This window comes from Serinus canaria, chromosome 7, assembly GCF_022539315.1.
Source record: "Serinus canaria isolate serCan28SL12 chromosome 7, serCan2020, whole genome shotgun sequence".
NCBI classification, from domain to species: Eukaryota; Metazoa; Chordata; class Aves; order Passeriformes; family Fringillidae; genus Serinus; species Serinus canaria.
This window is the reverse complement of record NC_066321.1, coordinates 15,398,677-15,422,516: the sequence shown is the minus strand read 5'-3', so window position 1 is coordinate 15,422,516 and position 23,840 is coordinate 15,398,677. Positions and strand designations below refer to the sequence as shown.

The 23,840-nt window shown below is 59.9% G+C and overlaps 2 protein-coding genes across 4 annotated transcripts in view; both read left to right on the top strand.

Moving 5' to 3' along the window:
* The window catches only part of NHEJ1 (non-homologous end joining factor 1), a 42,913-nt gene extending 38,629 nt beyond the window's left edge, over positions 1-4,284 (top strand). For all 3 annotated transcript variants that reach the window (XM_050977042.1, XM_018911432.3, XM_009087901.4), the window contains exons 6-8: positions 3,094-3,211; positions 3,456-3,559; positions 3,841-4,284. In XM_050977042.1, the coding sequence (XP_050832999.1) occupies positions 3,094-3,211; positions 3,456-3,559; positions 3,841-3,921 (303 nt within the window). In that variant the 3' untranslated portion in view covers positions 3,922-4,284. The remainder of the gene's footprint in view (positions 1-3,093; positions 3,212-3,455; positions 3,560-3,840) is intronic.
* Positions 4,285-9,337: 5,053 nt separating this feature from the next.
* On the top strand, positions 9,338-19,078 carry IHH (Indian hedgehog signaling molecule). The gene is made up of 3 exons (XM_030241747.2): positions 9,338-9,640; positions 15,156-15,417; positions 18,417-19,078. Exons 1-3 carry the CDS (start codon positions 9,338-9,340, stop codon positions 19,076-19,078), a joined length of 1,227 nt encoding a protein of 408 aa, XP_030097607.1.
* The last annotated feature ends 4,762 nt before the right edge of the window (positions 19,079-23,840 follow it).

The window sequence follows — 23,840 nt, the reverse complement described above, 5'->3', positions numbered from 1 at the left end:
GCCCCTCCACACTGTGCTCTCTGTGTGATGCCAGGCACCTGCCCCCTTTGGTGGGCACGCCTCTCCTCCCCCTCCCCGCCCCAAGTCGCAGTTCAGGGTGTGCTGGGGAGTCTCCGTGCCGCTACCGCAGCCTTGAGTGCCTCCTGATACTGGGGCAGCCCACTTGGCCTTGTGGCCAGGTAGTCATAACAGGCCAGACAAGCCATGCCAGCTCCCGAGGCATCGCTCCCTGGGGCCTGGGGAGTCGTGTGGAGCAGCCCAGCCAGCACTCCCCCAGCTGCCAGCTCTCTGCCTCTGTGGCTCCCCGGACCTCAGACATCATGTTTATCCTGGAGATGGGTAATCAGGGAAAAACAAATCACCAGAGGCCAGGGCTGATGTTGCAGTGGGGACAAGCTGTTTGCAGCAGGGTTCAGCTTCGGAATGGAGCAGTGGGGCAAGGAGGAAGGGGAAAATCAGCTGTAGCCAGGGCTTGTCCCCCACGCAGCCCTTTAGGGGACACTTCGTTGTCCCTCTCAGCCTTCGGGGCCATCAGGTGGCCGGTGGCTGGCACAGCATGCTCTGCTCCCTGCTGAGTCATAGCTCTGCAGGGAAACGCTTCCAGCTCTGGTTATAACCCATTTCCCTCCGGGGCTGTGAAGTGCAGCCTCCCAGTCCCGCCGCGGGCCAGCTCCGGCCACCCCATGGCCCTGAGCCCGCGGGCTCCAGCCGCCGGGAAGGGCAGCGGCAGGAAGTGGCTGCTGACTCCCAAATTCCACCCTGGGCTTGCTGGAGCTGAGCCCTTCCCGCAGGCGTGGGCAGCAGGTGCCCTGCACCTGCAGGCCCCTGTGCCACCCCGGATGCCCAATCCCCTTGGTGGCGCTGGGCATTCTGCTTCCAGCGCCTCCCCAAGGTGTCACATCAGTGGGGGTGTGTGTATGCTGCTCTTGGGGACACTGGGTGGCTGCAAGGATGGTTTGCCCCAACCCCAGGGATATCTGGGCAGCTCAGCTAGGGCTGAGCACTGAGTGAGCAGCTGCTCGGCCCAGATCCTTGCTTGAATGCTGGGAAGTGGAGCAGCCTGAGCAGCCCTGGGGCTTGGGGCACATCCCAGGTGCCATCCCGCGTGGGTTGGAGCAGAGGGGATTGGGCAGCACCCTGCACCTGGATGCATAGCCTGCCCCATTGCCCTGGCATTCCCCAGAGGCCCATTGGTGGCAGGAGAGGGGATGAGCACCCAGAGCAGTGGCACCCAGAGCTGGCTGGCTCTGCAGGGGACTCTCCTGCCCTCCTGGGGCGCTGACCCACGCAGTGCTATCTAGTACACTTTGCTAACTTCATTGCCATTCCTGACTTTCCTGGGAGCTGCTGTTTGCTTTTCTCTGAATTATGACTCCAGCTTGTGCCTTTGATCTGGGCTGTGTTGGCCACCCGTGACCAGGCCCTCTTCTGCCTTTGAAGTGCAATCACCTTCCCAGCCCTGGATGCTGCTTTTGCAACCTTGGTTGCAGCCCTGGCTCTGAGGTGAGACACACAGGGCAAGAGCATCCTTGGGGTGCCTGAGGTGCTCAGCATCCCTCCTCCTCTCTGGGACCTTGTGATGAGCCAGCACAGCTAACATCTCAGAGGCTGGGCACTGAGGCATTGAGAGCTGTGCTTGCCCAGTACCAAGCAGTCCCAGGGATGCTGGTGGGATGCTGGTGGGATGCTGGCAGCAGAGCATCGCTCCCTCCGGTGGCAGTGGGCAGGGACAGAGGAGGTCACCTGTATAGCAGCTGGTCAAAAAGCAGATGCCAGTGCATTTCCTATTGCCAAACGGCCTTTCATGCCTGTGACTCCAGCAGAAGAGATGAGACCTGCATGGAAAGTGTCTGTCTGGGCAGCAGCCAACCCGTCTTGGCATCAGCCCTATCCTGCCACCCTGGCTGGCAGGGAGCAGTGAGGAGGGCTCAGCCTACCTATTCTGCCACTGGGAAGCTGGGATCAGGCTTTGGACTCTGGCCTTGAGTGGGTCTGAGTGTCCCCATCCCCTCCCCACTTTCCTGGCCCAGAGAGGATTCTACCTTATCTGTTACACTTTGTTCTCCTGCTGTCTGGGTGTGGAGCAGGGCAGAGATTAGTGTGTTCAGACCTTTGACACACACACACACACACACAGAGCCACAAAATCAGCCATGCATGCACCAACAGCCATGCTCATGTGCACACTGCTGCACACACAGTCCCTGTGCACGTCATCATGGCACACTCACCTGCACTTGTAGGCCCACGCTGTGCCCCACACCCCCCCCAGCACCCCCTCCAGGGCACATACCTGTTTCCCTTTCCCTGTGCATGTTTGTTTGAGCACTGTGAGCTATGTTATGTTCCCAGTGGAGTGTGGCACTTCCCAGCCTGCCAAGATCTCTCATGTGCATCAGCTCAGCCCAGCAGGAAAGGTGGCATCTTGCTGGTAAGGAGTGCAGGCAGGAGGAAGGGGGCATCCCATGTCAAGTCTGGAGGGAACAAAAGTGTGTGCAAGGAGGCAGGTGGAAGCAAACCTGGTCATCCCTCGTCTCACTGTCACATCATTTTCACTTTCTGTGGGGCCACCAGAGATGCCTTGTGCTGGAGGCTGTGGTGGCAGGCAGGGACTACCTGTTCCTACCTCTTATTAGGTCATGTCCCTGCCCAAGGCCCACTGTCCATTCTCACAAGCTGCAGCCCATGCTGCTCCAGGCAGGGAAGCCACAGCCCTTCCAGAGCGATCTTATCTCCAGCATTTCATGAGTGACACAAAATCCTCTGCACAAGGCATCTCAATGGGAAGGCCGCCCACTGCCCAGAGAAGGTGTGTCAAGGTGTGCACATGTGTGTGTGTCTGTATGTCTGTCTGTGTATGTGTGTGTCTGTATGTCCATGTGTGTGTGTGCAGAGCTGGGAGCAACTGGGATCCCACCCAGTGCCAGAGCTGCCTGTTCCCACAAACTCTGCTGCACTCCTGGGGTGAAACAGATGTAGCCTGACAGGCAGAGGGGGGCACAGCCCCTGCTCTGCCCCACAGCAGCACTGTGGCAGGGTGACCTGGCAGGTGATTTCCTGGCAGGGTGATGGTGCCTCTGCTTTCTCCTGCAGACCCTGCCCCGGATCTGCAGTGCGGGAGAAGGGCAGGCGTTTGCCTCTGCTCTGCAGCAGCTCTACACTGCAGTGACACAGCAGGAGGTCAAGCAGGCTCGGAAAAGGCATTGCTCTGGTGAGGAGCTCCTTGGCTGTGGCATGGGGAACATGTGATGCAGCTGTCCCCTCGACTGCTGAGCCCCATATCCTGGGGTGAGGGAAGTGTGGCCCCTGGTGCAGCTCACCCCATGCAACAGTCTCCCCTTTGCTTTCCCTGCATGGGCTAGGCTCCCAGTCCAAGCACAGTTCCTGGAGTGGGTTTGGGTAATGCCCAGTGCTCCCTTATCTCAATCCCAAATTGCCTCTTTTTCTGGTACCAGAGGATGATGTGGATACAGCACCCACTGCAGAGACCGTAAAGCACCCCCATTCACCTGCTGCATCCCAGGAAGATGAAACGACATCTTCCAGCGAGAGAACCTCGGTGAGTGCAGCTCTAGAAAGTCTCTCTGTACCAAAGGCAGGATGGGGCCCACATCTCCTTTCCCTCCTCTCACCCAAGCACTGTGCCCATCCAGGATAGGCTAGGAGTCTCAGCTTGGTTTCTAGCCCATTCTACCCCATGCATCCTGAGTGTGTGATTGCACATGTGTATATATTTTGCACTTCCACAACAGATGACAGGAATGTCACTGCTTGCACACCTGCACACATCCTGCATGACTCCTCAAGGTGGAACTGACACTGCCTCCTCTTTGTTTCCAGCCAGCCTCCTCCCCATCTCAGAAGCCCCGGCTGCCTGCAGCCAAGGCCAAGCCAAAGAAGGCAAAAGGGCTCTTCAGCTGAAGGACTGCTGCCAACCCTGCTGAGGTCTCTGCTTCCCCCAGCATTCAAGAGAGGCAGTGAACAGAACCCATGCATCAACTGCACCTCCTCATGGACCCTGCCCAGGTCATGGTCCTCTCCCAAGATGTCTCCAGCTGGGGAGATAGAGCTCCTTTCTTCAACAGTGTTTCAGGAAACAGGTTTTCTAACTCTTCCCTGGTGCAGAGTTTGCCCAGGCTTCCTCTCATGGCAGAGCCAGTGGTGGATGTGGAAGAAGTGGGAGGGATGCTGCCAGTGGGTGTGGGACAGCTGGGGCTCTGGCAGAGCTGTGGGGTTTGGCTGCTCTTGAGTGGGTTTTCAATAAAGGGCTGTGTCTGGGTGAGATTCCCTCTTCTGCTCTGTCCCACTAGGCCTGTAGTGTCTAAGAAGGGATGTAACCTTTGGTGCTGCTGGGTCCCCCTCAGGCCAGTCCTGATGTCCCAGGGGCTTGCAGTGACTCTGGGCAGTGAGGTGACAGCAGCTCATTGCTGTGGCACAGCACACAGCTCCCAGCCATGCTGTGCCTCACCCTGAGCAGCAGTATGTGTTTTGGGCTGTGCACCAGAGGATGCCCAGATCATGGGGACACAGCTGAGGGGGCTAGAGCCCGTGTTCTTGTCCCATACCAGGATACACACTGTGTGCTGGTGCCTGCAGACAGGCTGGCAAAGGCCCTGGATAGGCTGAGGGACACACTGCATTTGCAGGCGCCTCCACCATAATTATTGGGCAGGTGATACTGGCTTGATCCATGCTTTGGGCTCCAATGAGCAGGAGACAACCAGAACACTCAGAACACTAACCCTCTGAATGCTGCCAGGCCTGGGAGCAGCCCTGGAGCAGGTTGCAGATGCTCCCTGGACACAAAACACCACTTCCATCCCTTCACACTCCATCCATCCATCCATCCATCCATCCATCCATCCATCCATCCATCCATCCATCCATCCATCCATCCATCCATCCATCCACCCATCCACTCCTGCTCTCCTCTTCCAGCCCCTGGGTCCACATGCTTCCTTCAGGACTGGGACCCCCTTCCTGTGCCCAGGCCAGGTCTGAAAACAGCAGGCAGGGAGCCAGGCAGCAGGCAGGCTGCAGGCAGTGGTGCTGCTCTCCTGGACAGGGATCCATGGCCCCAGCTGCCCTGGTCCCTGGGGCTGGGCCAGCTGCAGTCATGCTGCCTGTTCTCCTGGGCAGCAAGGGGGAAACAAAAACATCCGGAGCAGTCCCTGTGTCTGTGCAAGGGGAATGAAAGGGCCTTTGCTGGGCTACGGCCGGCCAGTCCCAGGGTGAGTGCAACCAGTGGCTTTTTATATTTCCTTTCTGAGGGAGCAGCATGCAGGGCAGGGTGGGTGGTGGGAAGGGAAAGCCATGGGATGGGGAGCTTGTGCTGACTGCTGTAGCTTATGTATCCTGCATTTTCCCATCTGCAAACATCTATCTTGGCAGCCTTGAGTCTGCCTGCTGGGCACTTGTCCCCAGGGAGGGTCGTGCTACTAGCTGAAGGGTAGGACCAGAGCAGCAGGAGCTTAGCAGCTTAACAATTTCTGTATCTTCTGTCACCTGGTTGTTCCTGGTGCAACCCCCGCTCCATCCATATGGACTCCATCTCTGGTGCAGGAGCTGCTCTGTTGTGAGCCTCATCTCTCAGCTCTGTGCTGGCTCTGGGGTTTGTGCTGTTCCCCCGTGCCTGCCAGCACATTCAGGAGGAGTGCTTATCACCCCAGTGAGGGCACCTGGCTTGTATATCCCCTTTGGGTCTGAGGAGACTTCACAGGGAGAAGCAGGGCTGAAACAATCCCAACCTGGCTGTGCCAGTGGCTGGTGGACTCTGTAGTGGAGGAGTGGGTGCTGCAAACCAGCACCTGCATCCCTGGGTCATTCCTGTGAATTACTGTGTCTCTGCTTCTCCCTGGGGTACTCAGCTCAGGGGAGCCAGTCCCAGGGATGCTGCAGAGATGTTGCTCATGAGCCCTGTTCTGCTGCAAAGTCTCTGTGGAGTGTGCAGCATCCCTAAAGACACGCTGCAGGGACAGATCTTGTTCCATTCCCCTCTCTCCCAAAGCAAGGGGAGGTGGGGATGTGGGAGCATGGAAGGGGGGTAAATAAAAGCAGGAGAGTGAAGACAGTAGGAAAAAGAGCTTTGCCAATGTCCCCCAGGGAACCACTGGGACCCTGGCCCTCAGGACTCCAGCATGGGGCCACTAGTTCCTCCCTGGCCCAGGTTGTTGCCAGCTCCTGGGAATGTCACTACACATTGTCCCATGCTGTCCTGCTGGGGTCTCCTTCACTGTCCCCACCCCCTCCTCCCTGGAGCCAGCTGGATTTGAGCTCCCGACACACATTAAAGGCCACAAGTTCGGCCTCGGCCTCCATAAATTTGATTCCATAAATATTAGTTTTCGCAGGGTTTAATGAAGCCGTTATGCTGGGCACGGCCCAGCACCCCGACCCGTGCCCTTAATAAGGGCTCTGTGGCCTCGATTAAAGGGACCTTTCAATCGCTGTCAAGTATTTTTAGAAAAGGAAAAGAAAAAAAAAAAGAGAGAGAGAGAGAGGGAGAGAGAGAGAGAAGAAGACGACCAAGGCAGCGAATAGGGAGAGGAAAATCCCAAACCCGTGCAGTGCAAAAATAGAGAAATAGCACCACCTAGACTGCCTGGCTCGGCTCCGCCGCCCGGTCACCCTGCGCAGCGCCCAGCTCCGGGCAGCCCTGGGAGCCCAGCACGGGGCGTGCGGGATGCTGCACTGCTGCTGGGGCAGGGACAGCGGGATGCAGTGGTGGGGAGAGCCAAAGGGCAGAGCAAAGAGGCACTGGTGCCCTCTCAGAATGCAGGCCGGAGCATTGCGTCCTGGCGTCCAGGCCAGAAGTGCCTGAGAGTGGCCGAGTGTAGAGGGAAATGCCATGTGAACAAACGTTTCATCTCTCCCACTGCAGCAGCAAGGGTCCCTTCCCATCGGTTGCGCAAGCAGGAGTCCCCGTCTCCAGGCAAAGTTTCCCACTTAAACACTGGTTATCCCAAACAGTGACAGCCTCCCAGACAGCTCAGCCTCCAGCTTCCTCCCCGTACACACACCTTGGCTACCCTGTTGTGCCTGGTGTCCCTGTCCCACTTGGCCCTTTGTGCCCCAAAGGCTTTGCCTGGCAGGAGAACTGGCTGACGTTGGGAATGCTGCATGGAGAGGTGATGAGCTCTGCACCCAGCCACAGGGCACTGCCACTGCTTGCTGTGGCCAGAACCAATGCACAATGCCACGGCCCCTGCATGGGCAGGAGCTGCTGTCACCAGCAAACCCAACTCCCTGTCTTCCAACCTGGGCCGCCACGGGACATGAATGCTGTCACCAGCAAGGGCAGGGCTAGGCTGCTTACTGTGAGCCTGGAGCTGCTGGGAGGGGGACAGCAGCTTGTGACGTGCACACTGCATGCTGGCAAGCTGCAGAGGTTATTGGGACATCTGGGTTTGTGACATTGGCATTCATAGGGAACTTCCCCCTGGGGAAGTGCTGCAGCCTCCAGATGCAGTGCTATCCCAGATCATCCTGCTTCACAGTCTTGTGTTGTGCAAAGTGGGAAGCTAGGCTCCTTTGGTTGGGAGTACAAACCACCCTGGAGGATCCTGTGAATCTAGTCAATGGTCTGTAGGGTCTAATTTTCCTGTGCTAGTGAGGCACAGAGAGTTGTGACCCTTCTGTATCCCTGAGAAGCCAAGGGCAGAGGTGGAGAATGGTGCTGTGGTATGTCCCCTCTGCTTTCTCTGCTGATGCCCTTAAGACGCTCCACTGGAAGGATCAACCAAAGTGTAGAAGAGGGGTGGCTGGGGCTGCTGGCCAGACACCCTCACTCCATCATGTGCAGGGACAGTGGACTGCTGTATCTCACTATCCTGCTCAGTGGCAGGTCTTCACAGAGGCCCTGGGCACTGGTTTTGGGTGCGCAGCATGAAAACCAGTACAAAAACCTGATGGACCGTGGCTACTGAGTATGAAAACCTGATGGAGACACCTCTGGCCAGCTGCACTTTGCCTGCAGCTCCTGCAAAGGAAATGGTCTGCTGGAGGGATTAGATAGCAGCATCCCAAGTCTGTGGGTGATGCTGGCTCCCCAGCCTGCATCCTTCTTGCCCAGGCTGCATGGTCCTGCTGAGAGCAGCAAAGCCCTGCAGCCAGAGCTGGATGTCTGGCTGGGTTATTCCAGCCTGGCCACTGTGTATCCCTATGAGGGAGCCGTGCCCTGTGCTTACAGAGGAGCTGGGCAGGGAACATCCCTGGGAGAGTTTGTGTGTATGTGGGCATCCCAAGGCACTGCCTCACCTGGGAAGATCCTAGCGAACCAGAGGGTGCTCAAGTAGACCCGTGCCGGATCCCTCCCCGGCACACAGCTGGGGGAGAACCGGGGGGGGGCCCTTCAAACCCTCGCTCCTGAAATCAGGGTGTTATATTTACTTTCCCCTTTTGGCAGCTAGAAGGGGAAGCCCATCCCAGCCCCTCATTGTTGTCTCAGCGAGTTAATCAGATGCCATAATCCTGTTGTGGAAATATCGGGCCTCCCTGGAAACAATGGGGAGCGAGAATATTGTGGTTAAATTTCAACCAGCTGCCTCCCTGCTCTGTTTGATCCCCGCCCGCAGGCCCGGGCCCCTGGCGAGCAGGCGGCGCGGTGGGGGCCGGAGCCCCGGGGGTGCCACCCCGCGCCCACTCCGCCGCGAGGGAGCCCCCGCAGGACACCCCGCGAAGGGGGGCCAAGGGTGTGCGGCGGACCGGGCCCACCTTGGGGCGGCGGCGGGGCTGCCCCGGGGGGCAGGTGGCGGTGGGCACCCCCGGTGGGGTGGGCTGCGGGGCTCGGCAGGGGGGAGGAGGCTGCGGGCGGCCCGGGGCAGGTTCCACGGGGAGGAGGCGAGAGAGGGAGGGCGCTGGGAGGCTGGGACACGGGCAGGGTGCGGTCCTGGCGGTTCCCGGTCCCGGATCTCTTCAATTTCCCCTCTCACTCCTGCCCAGGGAGCCGAGGCAGCGGCGGCTCCGGCTCCGGCTCCAGCCTTGCCGCGCTGACCGCCGAGGCGCAAACCGCGGAGGGCTCCGGCAGCGCCGAGCCCCGCGCCCCGCGCCCCGCAAGCGGCCGCTCGCCTGCCAAAACAAACGGCCCTTCGCTATTTATTGCCGCCGCCGGGCCACGACAGCTCAGAGCGGGCCGACGCCAGCTCGCCGCACCGGGCAGCCGGAGCGCACCCGCGCCGGGCAGCCGCCGCGCCCCGCCGCCGCCGCCGGCACCGGCACCTGCCCGCCGGCTGCGCGCCGCATGGGGAGCCCCGGGCCGGGCGGCGGGAGCGGCGGCCGAGCTTAGTGGGAACCCGGAGCCACCGGTGCCCCGGACCGCCCCGGGGCCGCCGGGCGCGCCATGAAGCCGGCGCGGCTGCTGCTGCTGCTGAGCGGGTGCGCGCTGCTGCTGGCGCCGGCCGTGCGCGGCTGCGGGCCGGGCAGGGTGGTGGGCAGCCGCCGCCGCCCGCCCCGCAAGCTCATCCCACTCGCCTACAAGCAGTTCAGCCCCAACGTCCCCGAGAAGACGCTGGGGGCTAGCGGCCGCTACGAGGGCAAAATCGCGCGTAACTCGGAGCGCTTCAAGGAGCTGACGCCCAACTATAACCCCGACATCATCTTCAAGGACGAGGAGAACACTGGCGCCGACCGGCTCATGACCCAGGTACGGCACCGCTGCCGCCCCGTTCTACCCCCGCGCCGGGCATCTGCGGGCACCGGGGCTGCCTCAGAGTGCCCTGCTACCCGCTCTCCGGGGACCGTGTGGGCCCCGCGCTGCGGCTTCCCCGTCCTGCCCCGGGCATCCCGGTGCCGGGTCCGGGGTGCCGGCGTGCAGCGAGTGCATCTCCCTTCGTCGGGCACTCTGTCCCTTCGGCTGCGCTGTGCGCGACGGACAGCACGCTGCACCTTGGGACAGCAGCACCCTGCTCCCGGAACAGGCTGCACCTTGTCCCCCGAGATGGCAGCACCCTGCCCGCTGCTCCTTGGAGCCTGTGGCACCCGTTGTCTTGCTGCACCCCGAGGAATGTCCTTGTGACTCCCGAGCTGGCAGCACCCTGCTTTGCTGCCCCTCAACTCTCGTCCCACTGGTCCCCAGGCTAGCATAACCCTGCACTCCAAGCTGGCAGCAGCCGGCCCTGGTGCCCCTGAGCTGTGCCACACTGCCCCCGATCCAGCAGCATCCTCCCACATCCCCTCGATCCGGCAGGGCTGTGCTGTGCTGTTCCCTGGTCAAGCAGCACCCTGGCCCATGCAGCCATCCTGCCCTTGCCCCTCTACTCTGCCTCCCCACCGGCAGGGCAGGCAGTCTGCCCGTTGGCTCCGTGGGACAGACCAGAGCCTGGTGTGCTGCTGTGTCCAGGAGTGCTCTTGCTGACCTTGTCCCCACTCTGACACTGAAACCCTCAGTGCTGCCCTTCCTGCATGTCTCGTGTGGGATGGTTCAGGGTGCTCAGGGGGAGCTGCTTGCTGTGCTCAGGGCTGGGGACAACCTGTTACTGCAAATGCCTTGTTGCAGTCAGCTCACAAGTACCCGGGGCCAGCAGGAAGGATGGGGGTGGTGGACGACACAGACGACAGCAGAGGAGGGGGGGTGATGCTGGACGAAGGTTACTCTGTGTTTTAATATTGCCAGGAGAATGCCTGAGGGTTTCAGGAATGCAGATAAGGAGCAGCACGGCCTTGCTAAGAAACCTGGCTACCAGCCTCAGCAGGGTTACAGCCTGAACAAGCTCCTGAGGGAAGCAGGGGGGAGCTTCTGCCCTTCTGCCCACTGCACCCCCAGTCAGGGGCTGGCAGGTGGGTGAACATGAGTGACTATGGTGGTGGGCACTGAGCAAGGCCCTGGCCATAGTGTCTGACCAAGGTGTTCATAACATTGGGAGGAGAAGCTTCTTGGGTGCTGGCTTGACAGCTCTGCAACCCCGTGTGCCCTGAGAGCAGGTCCCTTAGGGCAGGAATCATAGTCCAGGTTGGTTTTCAGGCTGGGGACTGTAGCAGAGGGACCAGGATCCCCTACAAGGCAGCAAGCTTGGGGAGTTGCACAAGTTGTGGTTGCTGGTGACTGGAGCCCTAGGGCTGGGCTGTAACCTGCCTCCCCTGGGGAACAGGGATATTTGAGGAAGCAGTGAGCTCCTCTGGTCCATACATCGGGGAAGTGGATGACATCATTGGAGACAGGAGAATGCTTCTGGCTGTGCTTTCTCCTGAGAGTGCTCCTTCCACCTTCTGTAACCCAGCCAGTGCCCCTCAGCACACCTGGGAGAGGGAGCCTAACATTTCATGCTGTACCACCGCCTTGTTGGCAGAGTACCTAGAGGCATCTTGGTCTTCTTGGGCTGCACAAATCAGGGTTCTTACTCCAGCAGGGAACCCGGCCAGCACACATCTGTGCACAGATGGGTACCACTGTGCCTTGAGCAGCTCTGCAAGGAATTGTTTCTCTTGCTATGAAGATGACATGATTTCTGGTAGCTTGCTGCCATCTCACATCTCTCTGGGATTTTCCTGTAGCCTCTGGCTGGGGGAGATCCCCCCAGATATGGGAGCTCTAGCTCTGGCACCAAGTCCTGTGTTGCTATGGGTTGGGAAAGGCCATTGACCCAACTCCTTGTCCCTTCCCCCAGAGCACTGGCTTTTACTGCTGTTGACTCACTTCAAACCTGTTTTCTTTCCCCAAGTCCAAGGGTCTGGGTGTCCCAGGCAGCCGGAAGATGTCGCCTGCTTAGAGGAGTGGGTAGTGCTGCTCTCTGCCTGCCTTTCCTTTATCGTTTCATCTTCCTCAAGAATTCCAGTGTGTTTGCTCTCACTGGTCCCACTCGGAGGTGCTGAGATAAGGCTGAAGGCAGAACCCGCCTCACCTCTCCCCAGGAGCCTGGCCCAGGAATGCCATGGGTCCCCTGCCCCCATGGAGTCCCAAGCCCAGCCTCTCCCTACCCCAACCATCATCCCTTGCAGCCACTGCTTGTCCGGAGGCCATCCTTGCAGTGGTGAGGAATCTCTCCTGAAGACCTTGGGGTAGGACTTCTGGCTTCCTTTGGGGGAAACCTCCTTTCAGGAGGAGATGCTAGTAAGACCCCTCTTCTCCTGGCCAGGCTCTGGACATGGGAGTAGCTGTGGTCAAGCACACTCTATTCATGACACCTCTGCTGAGACTGTGGTCACACCTGAGTGTCTTTCATACTTCCCCTGAGATGACCCTGGGGTCCCTGCTGAGTGCACCCCATCTTGGAGCTCTGTCCTGCTGCCTTCCCTAAAGTTGTTTGGCTTGGCCCACAGGGCATGGTTCTGTCCCTGGGACAGAAAGGGTGATGCAAAGGTTGCGCAGAAGGTGCGTAGAACTTCTTTGCTCAGCCCAGCCCAACATCCCCATGATCTTTACCATGAGGTGCAAGGGACAGCAGAGCCACCAGCTTTGTGTGATCATATGGGGCCCCATTCTGCAAGTGAACTGGGGGTGCCTGGTCATTTGCACCACTGCAGGGACAAACTGTGGCCTCTCTGCAATCACCATCAAACACAGACCCCATGGACAGTCCATGTTTATGAATTTTCTGATCCCTGCCTACCTTCGTACAGGCAGCAGAGCCCCTGGGCAGGCACTGCCCATCCCTACCTACTTCCTGGAGCTCGTGTGTGCTCCCTGACCACTGCTGCCTGCTCCTTACCCATCGCTGCCCATCCCTGTCTTTTGTTGTCTTCTCTCTGCCTCCTGTGCCTCCTCCCTGCACATCCCCACCTGCTCAGCCTTGCCTATCACTGCTTGCTCCCTATTTATTTTCGCTCATCCCTGCCTGTTTCCTCCTCATAGTTGCTTCTTCCCTGCCGATCCATGCAGCTGATGCCTTGCTCACCATTCCCCCCGCGTTAGTACCTGCTTCCTCCCCGACCTGCTTGTGCCTGCCCGGTTCTTGCCCATCGGTACCTGCTCCCTGCCGGTCCCCGCCGGTCCCCTCCGCGCTCTGACACCTGCTGGCCACCAGTGGCACCGGCAGAGCCGGGGACAGGGCGCTCCCGGGTTCTGCCTGACGCCGTCCCTGCCTGGGGAAAAAGGCTTGCATTGTCTCGTTGTTTTTGTGCGTGCAGGGTGCCCCTGGAGGACAGAAAAGCTGGCAGATGAGGGCCCGAGGGGTGCCCACAGCGGGGTGCTGGCATAGCAGCGGCAAGGGAATGCCTGGAGTGATGGCTGGGGGGCAGGGGGGCTTCAGGAATCCCTCCTCACTTCCAGTGCTGAATTCCCTTACTGTGGGATCCCAGTAGGGCCCGGGACCTTGGGAACAGCTTGTCACATGTGCCAAGTGGCACCACGGTGGTGCTGGACGGGGACAAAAGTCACTCTCCTCCCTATTCCTCCTCCCCTCACCTAGCAAACTGTTTGTCCAGCACCTTCCTGGCTTATCTCCCCACGCCCAGAGAGCTGTGGGATGACGGCAGGCCTCATGTGGGGCAAAGGCTTGCCTGGCACTGCCCTTCCCTGGGCCTGGACCCCACCAAGGGAGAGCAGGTTTCCTCGAGAGCAGCAGTGCCCATCTTCCTAGGATGGGAGCAGGCGCTTGGGGATAGGGTGAGGACCGACATTTTTGGTCCTGCAGAAGCAGTGTTGGGGCATTTCTGTGCCTGGGGATGTGGTCAGCATCAGGTTTTAAAGCCCTGGCTCATGCTTGCTGTAACTGTCTCAAGACCCATGACATGCTAGGGTGGGGAGCTCCAGTACTGAGCTGGGCATCATGCAGAAATGTCCCCAGCAGTGGCTGTGTTTAAGCTGCTTGTCCAGTCATTTCATTTAGTGCTTCCCAGGACTGGCTTTGTGCCTGACCATGAATGCTCTGTCCTCTGCCTTGATTTTATGGGACTCCTTGTTTCCTGGGGAATGGCAGTGAGAGGAGCCCTGGAGTCTTTTACTTCTGTGGAGGCAGAGCTCTCCTACCCAGCAAGCACTGGGCGGTGACAATGGGACTCCTGATCCAGCTGGCTGCCTCAGAAACAGCTGTACCTGTAGGTGTGAACCTCAGCCTTTGGAGCCACTGTTAAAACACCCCAGTCTCAGCTTGTCTCTTTTAAATTGCTTTAAGTTTTATACAGTTTCACTTGGTGTGATTCTTCGGGTGTGCTGTGCAGGGCCAGGAGTTTGATCCTATGGGCCCCTTCCAACTCACTCAATTCTATGACTCTTCAGGATCTCACAGAATCTCCTTTCTGGGCTGCACACCCCTAGTCCGTTCACCTGGTTTTCTGTAGAACCTCCCATATTCCTTTTCCTACACCTTTTCTATCTCTCCTCCATCATTTTAGCAAGGGACCAGAAGCTGGGGCTGTACTTTTGCAAGTCAATCACACAGAGTTTTGATTTTTCCCTTCAGCTATGGCTGGGGGATGTGGGGCAGGGCAGGATAAGGCTGGTAAGACTGTGAAACAGGCATTTGGGGCTGGCATCCCTCTGCTTGCTGGGTAAGACTGCTGTGGGAACCTACTTGCATGTGTGACCTCTGTGGCCATGAGGTCTGGGGCTTTTAAGACCTGCTGCTGTTCCTCAGCCAAGGATTTTCATCCCTTGTGGTGCAGAGACATTAAGGGGGCTTCTTTCCGTTCCAGCACAACAGAGCTCGTGGGCAGGTTTGGCACTTCCCACAGGAGCAGAGACTGGCTGATGCCATGGGGCTGCCCAGTGCTGTGTCCTTGTTACACAGACTTGAGGAGCCATACCAAGCAGAGCTGTGTTGAGGACTGGGCAGGTTGTTTCATTTGTGCCTGGGCATGGCCCTAGGGTCCCTGGGACCTCCTCCCAGCCAGGAAGCAGCAGGATTGAAGCTCCTGTATCCTCCTCCTGTCAGATGGGAACTGCTGGGGTACAGTTAGCATGGGGCAGGTGAGCAGAGAGGGTGTTTCAGCCCAGCCCAGGCTGTGTTGCCAAACAGGCTCTCAAATGTGCCTGGGATGGAGGGAGAGGGAGGAGAAGGGTGCCCTGTTGGGTGCACTCTCCCATCAGGCTCTGCAGGGAGTTTGGAGAGCATGGGGTAGACAAGGCACCTCATGTTCTCAGACCTTCCTCTGCTGGACCAGCCCCCAAGGGCCTGAGGGCCCAGGGAGGCTTAATGGAAGCATGGTGGAATGCAGCCTGCCAACCAGGCAGCTAATTCCTCCCTCCAAAAAGCTTTTACTGACTCTGCCCCTCTGCCCTACAGCGCTGCAAGGACCGCCTGAACTCGCTGGCCATCTCTGTCATGAATCAGTGGCCAGGGGTGAAGCTGAGAGTGACGGAGGGCTGGGATGAGGACGGGCACCACTCGGAAGAGTCACTGCATTATGAGGGCCGAGCTGTGGACATCACAACCTCGGATAGGGACCGCAACAAGTATGGCATGCTGGCCCGCCTGGCTGTGGAGGCTGGCTTCGACTGGGTCTACTATGAGTCCAAGGCACACATCCACTGCTCTGTCAAGTCAGGTAAGTCTGGGCTGGGAGCAGTAAGTGGAGGTGGGGGCCAGACCACCTCTTGCAGCATACCTGGGGAACCTGGGAAGCCTGGCTGGCTGGGTGGGGTGCTCCTGACAGGGGGTGCCAGCTTTTGCATCTTGATTTCCCTATCTTGGGCAGACAGTCAGGTGTGGAGTGAGTCACACACCTGTGGCCAGCCAGTACAATGGGGCAAATTCCCCATCTGGCTCCCATAGACCTATATCTTGACCCACCCTCTGTACTCTCTTCCTTTTCTCAGCCCACATCCCTTTCTCCCCCAGCCTGACACCCCCAGTATGTCCATCGCCCCGTCTCCTTTGCCTCTGCCCTTGCAGTCCCTTAGAGCCCATGCTCAGCCTCATCCAGCCCTGCCTCGCTCCACTGCTGGCTGCTTTTGAGCTTCTGCTGTAGCATCTGCCCATCCCTGGCTAGGCAGGGATGGGGTCAGGGACATCCAGACAGGGACAGGCCAGGGTACCCTGGGATCGGCTCTTGGCCGCGCAGCACCATCTGCAGAGGGGAGCAGAGCTGGGTGGTGCTTTGAGGGGTGCTGTCGTCGCTGGTGGTGTTTGCTTCCTCCTGTGCGGTGCACTGCAGTGGGGGCGGCAGGGAGGAGGACGGGGCGAGAGCTGTTCTCAGGCCCTGCGCTTGGTCCGGAGGGGATTGCGTGGACAGCAAGCCCCGCCGCAGCCCGGGAGGCGCAGCCATGCCCGGGCTAGGCTCCCGGCGGAGCGGCCGCGCTGGCTGCAGGCTGCAGAGGGCAGCAGCGCCCCGCGCACGGATCCGGCAGCCGCCGCCTGGCGGGGCCGCGCTCTGCCCGCGTCGCGACAGGCCGGGGAGGGCTCTGCCGGGGCGTGGGCTGGTGTGGGCACGGAGGGAGCGTCGGCGGCCGCTGGCACCCGCAGCCCGTGAAGCAGGGCCGTGCCTGCACACGGAGCCCTCGCACACGCCGTGCCCGCGCAGCCATGTGCCGCACACCGTGCGCGGCAGTGACGGTGTGGCCGTGCCGCCCCGCGCCTCCCGTCCCCGGGCTCAGCTCCCACGGCACTGTGCCTGTCCTACCGCCCTAGCCCGCAGCCAGCGGCTCGACACCCCCAGACGCCAGCCTGGCCCCCCGCGCTGACCCGCTCCCCGTGCTGATGCCAGGACGGGCACAACACCGGCCGGCGATGGAAGCGGGGCCGCCGCGCCGCAGAGAGGGAGTCATGCACACCCGAAGAAGAGGGACAAAACGTGGCCGGAGGACCAGGACTCCCGTGCCCCCGAGCACCCTGTGGGGCTGGCAGCAGGAGTGGGGCCAGGCTCCCAAGCAAGGACCATGAGCCCACAGCTATGAGGCTGGCCAGAGGAGTGGGGCTGTGCCCCTGGAGAAAGACATAGGCTTTTGAATGCTCCCCTTGGACCAACTGAAGAGGGATGCCATAATCCAAGCAGCAGACTGGGGCCTTGAGGCCCTGAAGGGCTTCTAGAGGCTGGTCATATTCCCCTCACTCTGCAGCAGCTCCTCATGGCTCTGGGTCCCCCATATTTTTCCCCAAGGCCATGGGCAACCCAAGAGTGAGTGGTGGAGGCTGTGGAATACACATCCTGATCCCCTCAGAACTGTGTACAGAGGGCAGCCGGGCTGCTCCTGCCTCTTAGTAAATGGCTTTTATTTTTGTATGGATGGCCACATGGCCTGTTGTATGTATTGTGTCTCCTCGGGTCCTCCCCCAAACCCACCTACCCCTCCATGCCCAGCACCTATGCCATCCACTTCTGCCAGGCACCCATCTCACCCTCCAGCTCTGCTGCCTGCCAGGGGATGCAGGGTGCAGGATTTGGGACCTGGCCTCCGGGGCAAGGACAGGGCAGACACTGCACCTCTTCTGAGCAATAAAAGGATTCTGTCCCAGAGATGCATGCCTCTCTTCATGGGCTTGGGGGCTGGGATTTGGCTCTGCCCAAACCTGGGGAGTGATGGGGGCAGTGCCATCTGGGTGGGCACATTCAGGGATTAGATGAGAGAGCTGGGAGAGAGCCCTGAAAGGTGGCTTAGAGCTCAAGGATGGAACTGTGCAGAGCTAGGAGCGGGACCCTGAGGTGATATGCTACTGGCAGAGGGTGGGAGAGTATCATATAGACACTGACTTGGGAGTTGCTGGAACGCGGGGTAACACTGCTGCTGGTGTAGCTAACCACCATTCCTTGGGAAGCCAGGGTTCCCCTGCTAAGTGCCAGAATGGGCCCCTGGTGACACTTCATCTGGGGAGGGGCAGGAGCTTTGTGCCACCACCCCCAGAGACAAGCACAGAGAGTTTGGGTCCTTTATCCTGTGGCAATCACTAGGGAAGCCCCATGCAGGTAGTTTTTGCACAATGATGGCCACAGGTTTTGACAACTCTCTACAACCCAGAGAAACAGGAGCTGGCTGGCATCAGTGGTGTAGGGATGAGCAGGTGGGAGAAAGGGAGCAGGACTGCCGCAGGGGTTGGAGGGGTGCTGCAGTGCTGGGAAAGGGTGCTGCATCCTGCACTGCTCCTCACAGCATCCTCCCAAGCAGTACCCAGGACCAGCACTGCAGGGAGCAGGGATGCTGTGGGGGTATGCTCGGTGAGACCAGGCACTCTGCTCCTCAGACTGCCATCCTCTCAGGGCCCTGCCTCTGCGTTTTCAAGCTTCAGGTGCCCCCTGGTAGTGTTTTGCACATTTCAGGCTCTGGTTGCGTCCTACTCCCTCTGCCTACTTTGGGCTTGGGACCTGGCTCTGTACGCCAAGCTCAATGCCCTGGGACAATGCTGGAGTCCCCAGGTGCCACCTCAAGTGATGTGGTGGCTGGGGGATGAGGTGCCATGGGTACATTGGTGGCCGGGGGTGTGTAGGGGACAAGCTCACATTGGTGATGCCAGGGCAGGGTTATGCCTGGGAAGGTGTCTATGCACAGTGGAAACATGGTACTGAGGGTCTGGCTGATGGGTAACCCTGGTGTCCTCTCTCTCCCTGCGCAGAGCACTCAGCCGCTGCGAAGACGGGGGGCTGCTTTCCCGGGCGGGCACTGGCAACGCTGGAGGACGGTGCCCAGACGCCACTGTGGGCACTGCGCCCGGGCCAGCGAGTGCTGGCAATGGACGGGGCAGGCAGGCCCACCTACAGTGACTTCTTGGCTTTCCTGGACAAGGAGCCCCGTGCCCTCACCACCTTCCACGTCATCGAGACCCAGGAGCCGCCCCGGCGCCTGGTGCTGACGCCCACCCACCTGCTCTTTGTGGCAGAGAACGCGTCGGCGCCCACCGCCCACTTCCGTCCCATCTTTGCCAGCCTCGTGACCCCGGGACACTTCGTGCTGGTGGTGGCCGGGGGGGGCAGCTTGCAGCCCGCTGAAGTGGTGCGGGTGCGGCACCAGAGAGATGTGGGAGCCTACGCCCCGCTGACACGCCATGGGACACTGGTGGTGGACGGTGTGGTAGCCTCGTGCTTCGCTCTGGTGCAGGAGCAGCAGCTGGCACAGCTGGTCTTCTGGCCACTCCGACTCTACCACAGCCTGGTGGGGTGGCCAGGGGTGCAGGGGGACGGTGTGCACTGGTACTCAGGGCTGCTCTACCGCCTGGGCAGGCTGCTCCTGCCCCCTGACAGCTTCCACCCACTGGGAATATCCCATGCAGAGAGCTGAGTGTGCACCACAGCCCCAGCCAGCACAGCTGGTGGAGGTGGTGGCTGCAGGGTGACTCACTGGGGGCCAGCACCCCCTCCCAAAGCTGGGTGCCCATGGGGAGCTGCCTCCAGCCCTGCCTGCTTGGGGTACAGCCACCTCCTGGTTGGGGGGCACCAAAGCTCCATGGTGCGCCTCCTCCATGTTGACCGCCCCCTCCTCACCCCCTGTTCCTGGGGACAGGGGGAAGGCATGAAGGGTTTTTCCCCGGGACAGGGGCTGCCCCCGGCTGGATCCACATGCTGCTATGTGTGTGTGTGTGCAATGTGTGTGTGCGTGTGTGCCGAATTAGCTGATGGAGGTCTGAATGGGAGGGGGGAGAGCAGAGAGCCCTGGCTGCTCCACCGAGGTTCCCAGCCTGTCTGCACCCAGTGGGGAGGTTTTGGGAGAGGGGCCCAGGGCCCTTTGCTAGGCAGCCTGGGTGGGAAGTCAGGCAGTGCTGTTTCCACCCCTGGGATGTGGCAGCTGGAAGGAGGGTGACCCAGGTACTGGGACTGTGCCTTGTCCTTAGCCCAGGTGCAGGGGCACCCAAAACAAGCAGGGGTGGGGGTCTGGCGCAGCTCTGGCATAGACCTCCGACTTTGTGACACAAGTTCCACTGGAGTGATAGACTGGGGAGTGAGGTGCCGAGCTCTGCCTAAAGCCAGCACCAGAGCCACCCAGCTGGGCATCCTGTGGGCCTGCTGTGACAGCATGGGATGCTCTGGCTAGCAAGAGGGGCTGTGGAGGCAGACACATGGGCAGAAGGGTGCAAATGCTAGCCAGGCATAGACACACTGGTAAGAGCAGGGGTGGGGAGAGTCAGGGCTGCAACCCCAGCCTGCTGGAGCCTGAAGAAGGAGGCAGAGGAGAAAACTATTCCAGCATCTGGCCTTGAACTGGCTCAGCCTAAAAGCCTTTCCCCACCCTAAATATAAAAGAACTCCTCAAGCTTCAGACCCTGGCTAGCCTGACCTCCCCAAGCCCCCAGTACCCCAAACCCTCAGGGTAATTCATTGCTGCTCACCCACTCCTGGGACCTGGGGAGAGTCCCATCAGAGCTGCAGCCACAGTTCCCCCACTCCAAATCCTAGCTAGAGCCTCAGCCTCCCCTAGCTCCACCTCAGTGGAGGGGAGGGGGCTGAGGGAGGCAGTGACCCACGTCCCCCCTGTAGCATCACGCGTCTCTATTTATTTATCTGCTCTTTGTATGTGCCATAGATAGGAGGCAGTGTGGGCGCATGCAGGATGAGATGGAAGTGCAGGGCGGGGGTGGGAAATCGTTTGGTTGGGTGGGGGGGGTGATTTCTTTTTTTTTTTTTTTTTTTTTAACAAAAAGCAGAAATTATTTAAAGATTATTTTAAAGCACAGCTTTTATGGTGATTGTTGTCCAGGATGAAGTGAGGGAGCGTGAGAGTGGCCAATGGCAGGTGTGTTTTTGTCTCTTCACTTACCTCTCCTGGTTGGGGACACAGCCCAATAAATCCATTGTCCCCCAGTGGGAGCTCAGAACTCTGGTGTAGGGAGGGCAGGCAGGGATCGGGGGTAATTACTGCACCCATTGTTAAAGGGCAGGCAGGGCTAGAGGGCATCATGTCCTTCTCTAAAAGCAAGGTTTGGTCACCCCATTGCCCTCCACCAGAAGGATGACATTTCTCTCCTCACTACTTCATCCATACCCAGGGGAGGTGGGCAGCTGGAGGCTGTGGGATTGACCCAGTCTGCATGAGACCAAATTGTCATTAGAGCCACCTGGAACCTAGGGCAAGTGGGGCAGGATGTAGTAGGGACGGCCACTGTGGGACTGCCAGGGATACCTCTCCATCCCAGTCTGGACTCACCACCTCAGTGCCCGTCCATCCTTCTGTACCACCCCCAATCACCACAACACCCACTAACCCAGAAGATGGAGCCTGTATCCTGTAGACAGGCTTCCAGTGTAACTAATGTTAGTCAGTGCTGTCCCTCACTCAGCCCTCTCCCCCTCTACCCCATCGCCCTGCCAGCAGAAGGAAAGTCCACCAGCCAGCACCCCACACAGCCTCCTCACACCTGTCCCGCCTCTCGGAACACACCCTGCCCCATCTCCACGCTGCCCTGCCGTGGTCTCCTGTGCCCTGCTGGGATCAGGGTCTCCCTCGGGCTTTCCCTGGACCCCCCAGCACGGCAAGTGTGAAGCAATTCGGCAGCAGGCTGTCAGCGAGGGCCCTCATCACCGGGCTAATTTAAGGGCTCTGCAAGGAGGCAGAGCTAATTTAATTAGGTTCTTATTACAGAGAAGGACAAATTGGTCCCCGGAGAGCCACGGGGGTCAGGCTTTCGAGAAGTGCTTTATGGAGTGAAATTTCAATCAGGATGCAGTCGCAGGCAGGGGGAGCCAGAGGCAGAGGCTGCATAAGGAGGCGACAGGGGAAATGCTCTTTGGGGTGCCCGCTGAGGGAGATCAATTCCCAGGTCTTTAGGGAATCACTGAGTATGGGGGAAGAATTCTTTGCCTCACTAGGAGGATGTTGCAGGGTATATGACAGCTGCTTTGGAATGGAGGCAGGGAAAGCAGGGAGGGCCTGGCTCTGAGCTGGCTTCAGGGCAGTGAGAAGGAGGGAAAACATCCATAAGTAAGATGCTAGGGTCTTTCTGAAGCTCCATTAACTCCCGCACAGCTCCGTAACTCCACATGAAAAGAATGTTGAGGACAAAATGATGTCCAGCTGACGGACAGGACTTATGGGGGTCTCTTCCTTGCCTGGATGTCACCCTCTGCTTTTCACTCAGCCCCAGGAGAACCAGGACAGCCTGGGAGCTGCCCCGCTGCCGGTGGGCACATGAAGCAGTCCCATCTCCCAGGGTGCCAGTGCCAGGGGAGGGGTGGTCCCAGCAGGGTGCCAGCTGGGCAGTGATAGATGGGGCTGCTGGTGGGTGGCCGGCAGAAGGGCCGGGCTGGAGGGTCCCACAATGGATGTCTCTCCATCAATTTGTCCTCATTACCATATAAATAGTGGGTGGGAGGGAGAGGAAGGGCATGTGGCGACAGCAGACACCCCCACTTGTTCCCATCTGGGGTAGCACGTCCCCCCTCCCCAACCTTCCAACCCTGTCTGAGCGTGTTAAACCAGCTCCAACAACCCCCGGCCCCTAATTCAGCAGAAGAGAGGTACCACCCCCTATTCAGAGCCTTGAAAAGGCTACAGGGTCCGGCGCTGTTAACAAGGGAGGACACGGTCCCCGTCCCCGCCTCTCCCGTCTGTCCCTCGCCGCACGGCCTTCTGCCGCGACAGCGCCAGCCCAGCTCGTTCCCGGTTCCCGCTGACCCGCTAGGTGCCGGGGTCGGGCAATGGAGGGGCAGGGCATCACCAGGGCTTGGAGAGTGCGAGTGGAGCCTCCTGAAAGAAGGGGCAGTTTTGGGGGCACGAGGCCGACAGCAGTGTGGGACACTGCCAAAGCTGCCCTGCAGAGGGGCCGTGTCTCCGGGCATGGTGGTGCTATGTCCCCATCGTCCCTTGACTCTGGGTCCAATCAGGTTCCCATGGCCCGGGCTGGGACGTGATTGAGGAGGGGAGATCAGCCCAAAATATCTGTGCCTGCGGACATCGGTACAGCAGCTTGCAGGGACCCTCCTGCCAGCGAGGGCTGACCGACCCAGAATCGCGCCCCAAAATTCCCGGGAGCAGCTGCCCCGCCCGGCCCAGCCGTGCCCACTGCCCGCCCACAGGTGCCCGCAGCGGAGCCGTACCAGCCTCCCTCTCTCGCTGGCACTGGCGGAATGAAACCTGATGGCTTTTCCGAGTGCTGCTGCTCCGGCAGCCGGGGCAGGACCCCGCTCTCTGCAGCGCTATTCTGGAGGCAGGAGGGGTGTCCCAAGACGCTGTCCCCGAGCCCACGGAGCCCCGGGGACAGCGTGATGAGTGCTGCTGAGCCCATCCTGAACCCCGCACTCCCTCCACCTCCCCCTCTGTCCCGAGCCCCCCACCTCTTGTCCCTCTCTCAACCGTGGCACCTGTGTGACAGCATCGTTGGGAACAGCCCCACCAAAGGTGCTGCAGTGCCCCTCTGCCTGTGCGTGTCAGCTTCTCCCGGACAGGGATGGAGGTGTTTTAGCAGGCAACAGCCTCTGGGTGTCAACCAGAGCCTGCTGTGCCTGTATGAACACCGCGGACAGACAGATGCACGCATCTCGCCCCCTACACATACCTTTATGCCCCGGGCAGACACCTCCCCACCACCGCACCGGACACCCAGCAGACACCCACCAGCTCTCAGAACCGCCATCCGGCGCCACAAATTACTTTCCTTTCAGTTTGTATCCTTTATATCCCAGGAACACTCACATGTCCCTGTGTCCCTGATCTCCTTCCCCTCCAGGAAGAAGCTGGAGGGTACATGTTACTCTAGGGACCGCAAGGCACTGTGAGGATAAGAGGACATGCGCACACATGGCAGTGCCCACCTCTGCAGCCATACCCACCCTGGCAGCCATGCCCACGCCACATCTGCCCCTTGTACTCTGGACCCTTGGAGGGGCCTGACAACCTCTTCCACCACACAGGGTGAACCCTGCCAGCCCTCCTGCTGGTGGGACACCGTTAGCTCCTGCTCCCACAATGTGGGGTACACGGCTAACACGTCAAAGCCCCCCTGTCCCTTCCTTCCTCCCTCCTCTGTCACCAGGACACACTCAGTACCCACAGTGGGTCCCTGCTGCAGAACTGGCAGAACTGGGGGTGATGCTGGTGGTCCCCACCCTCC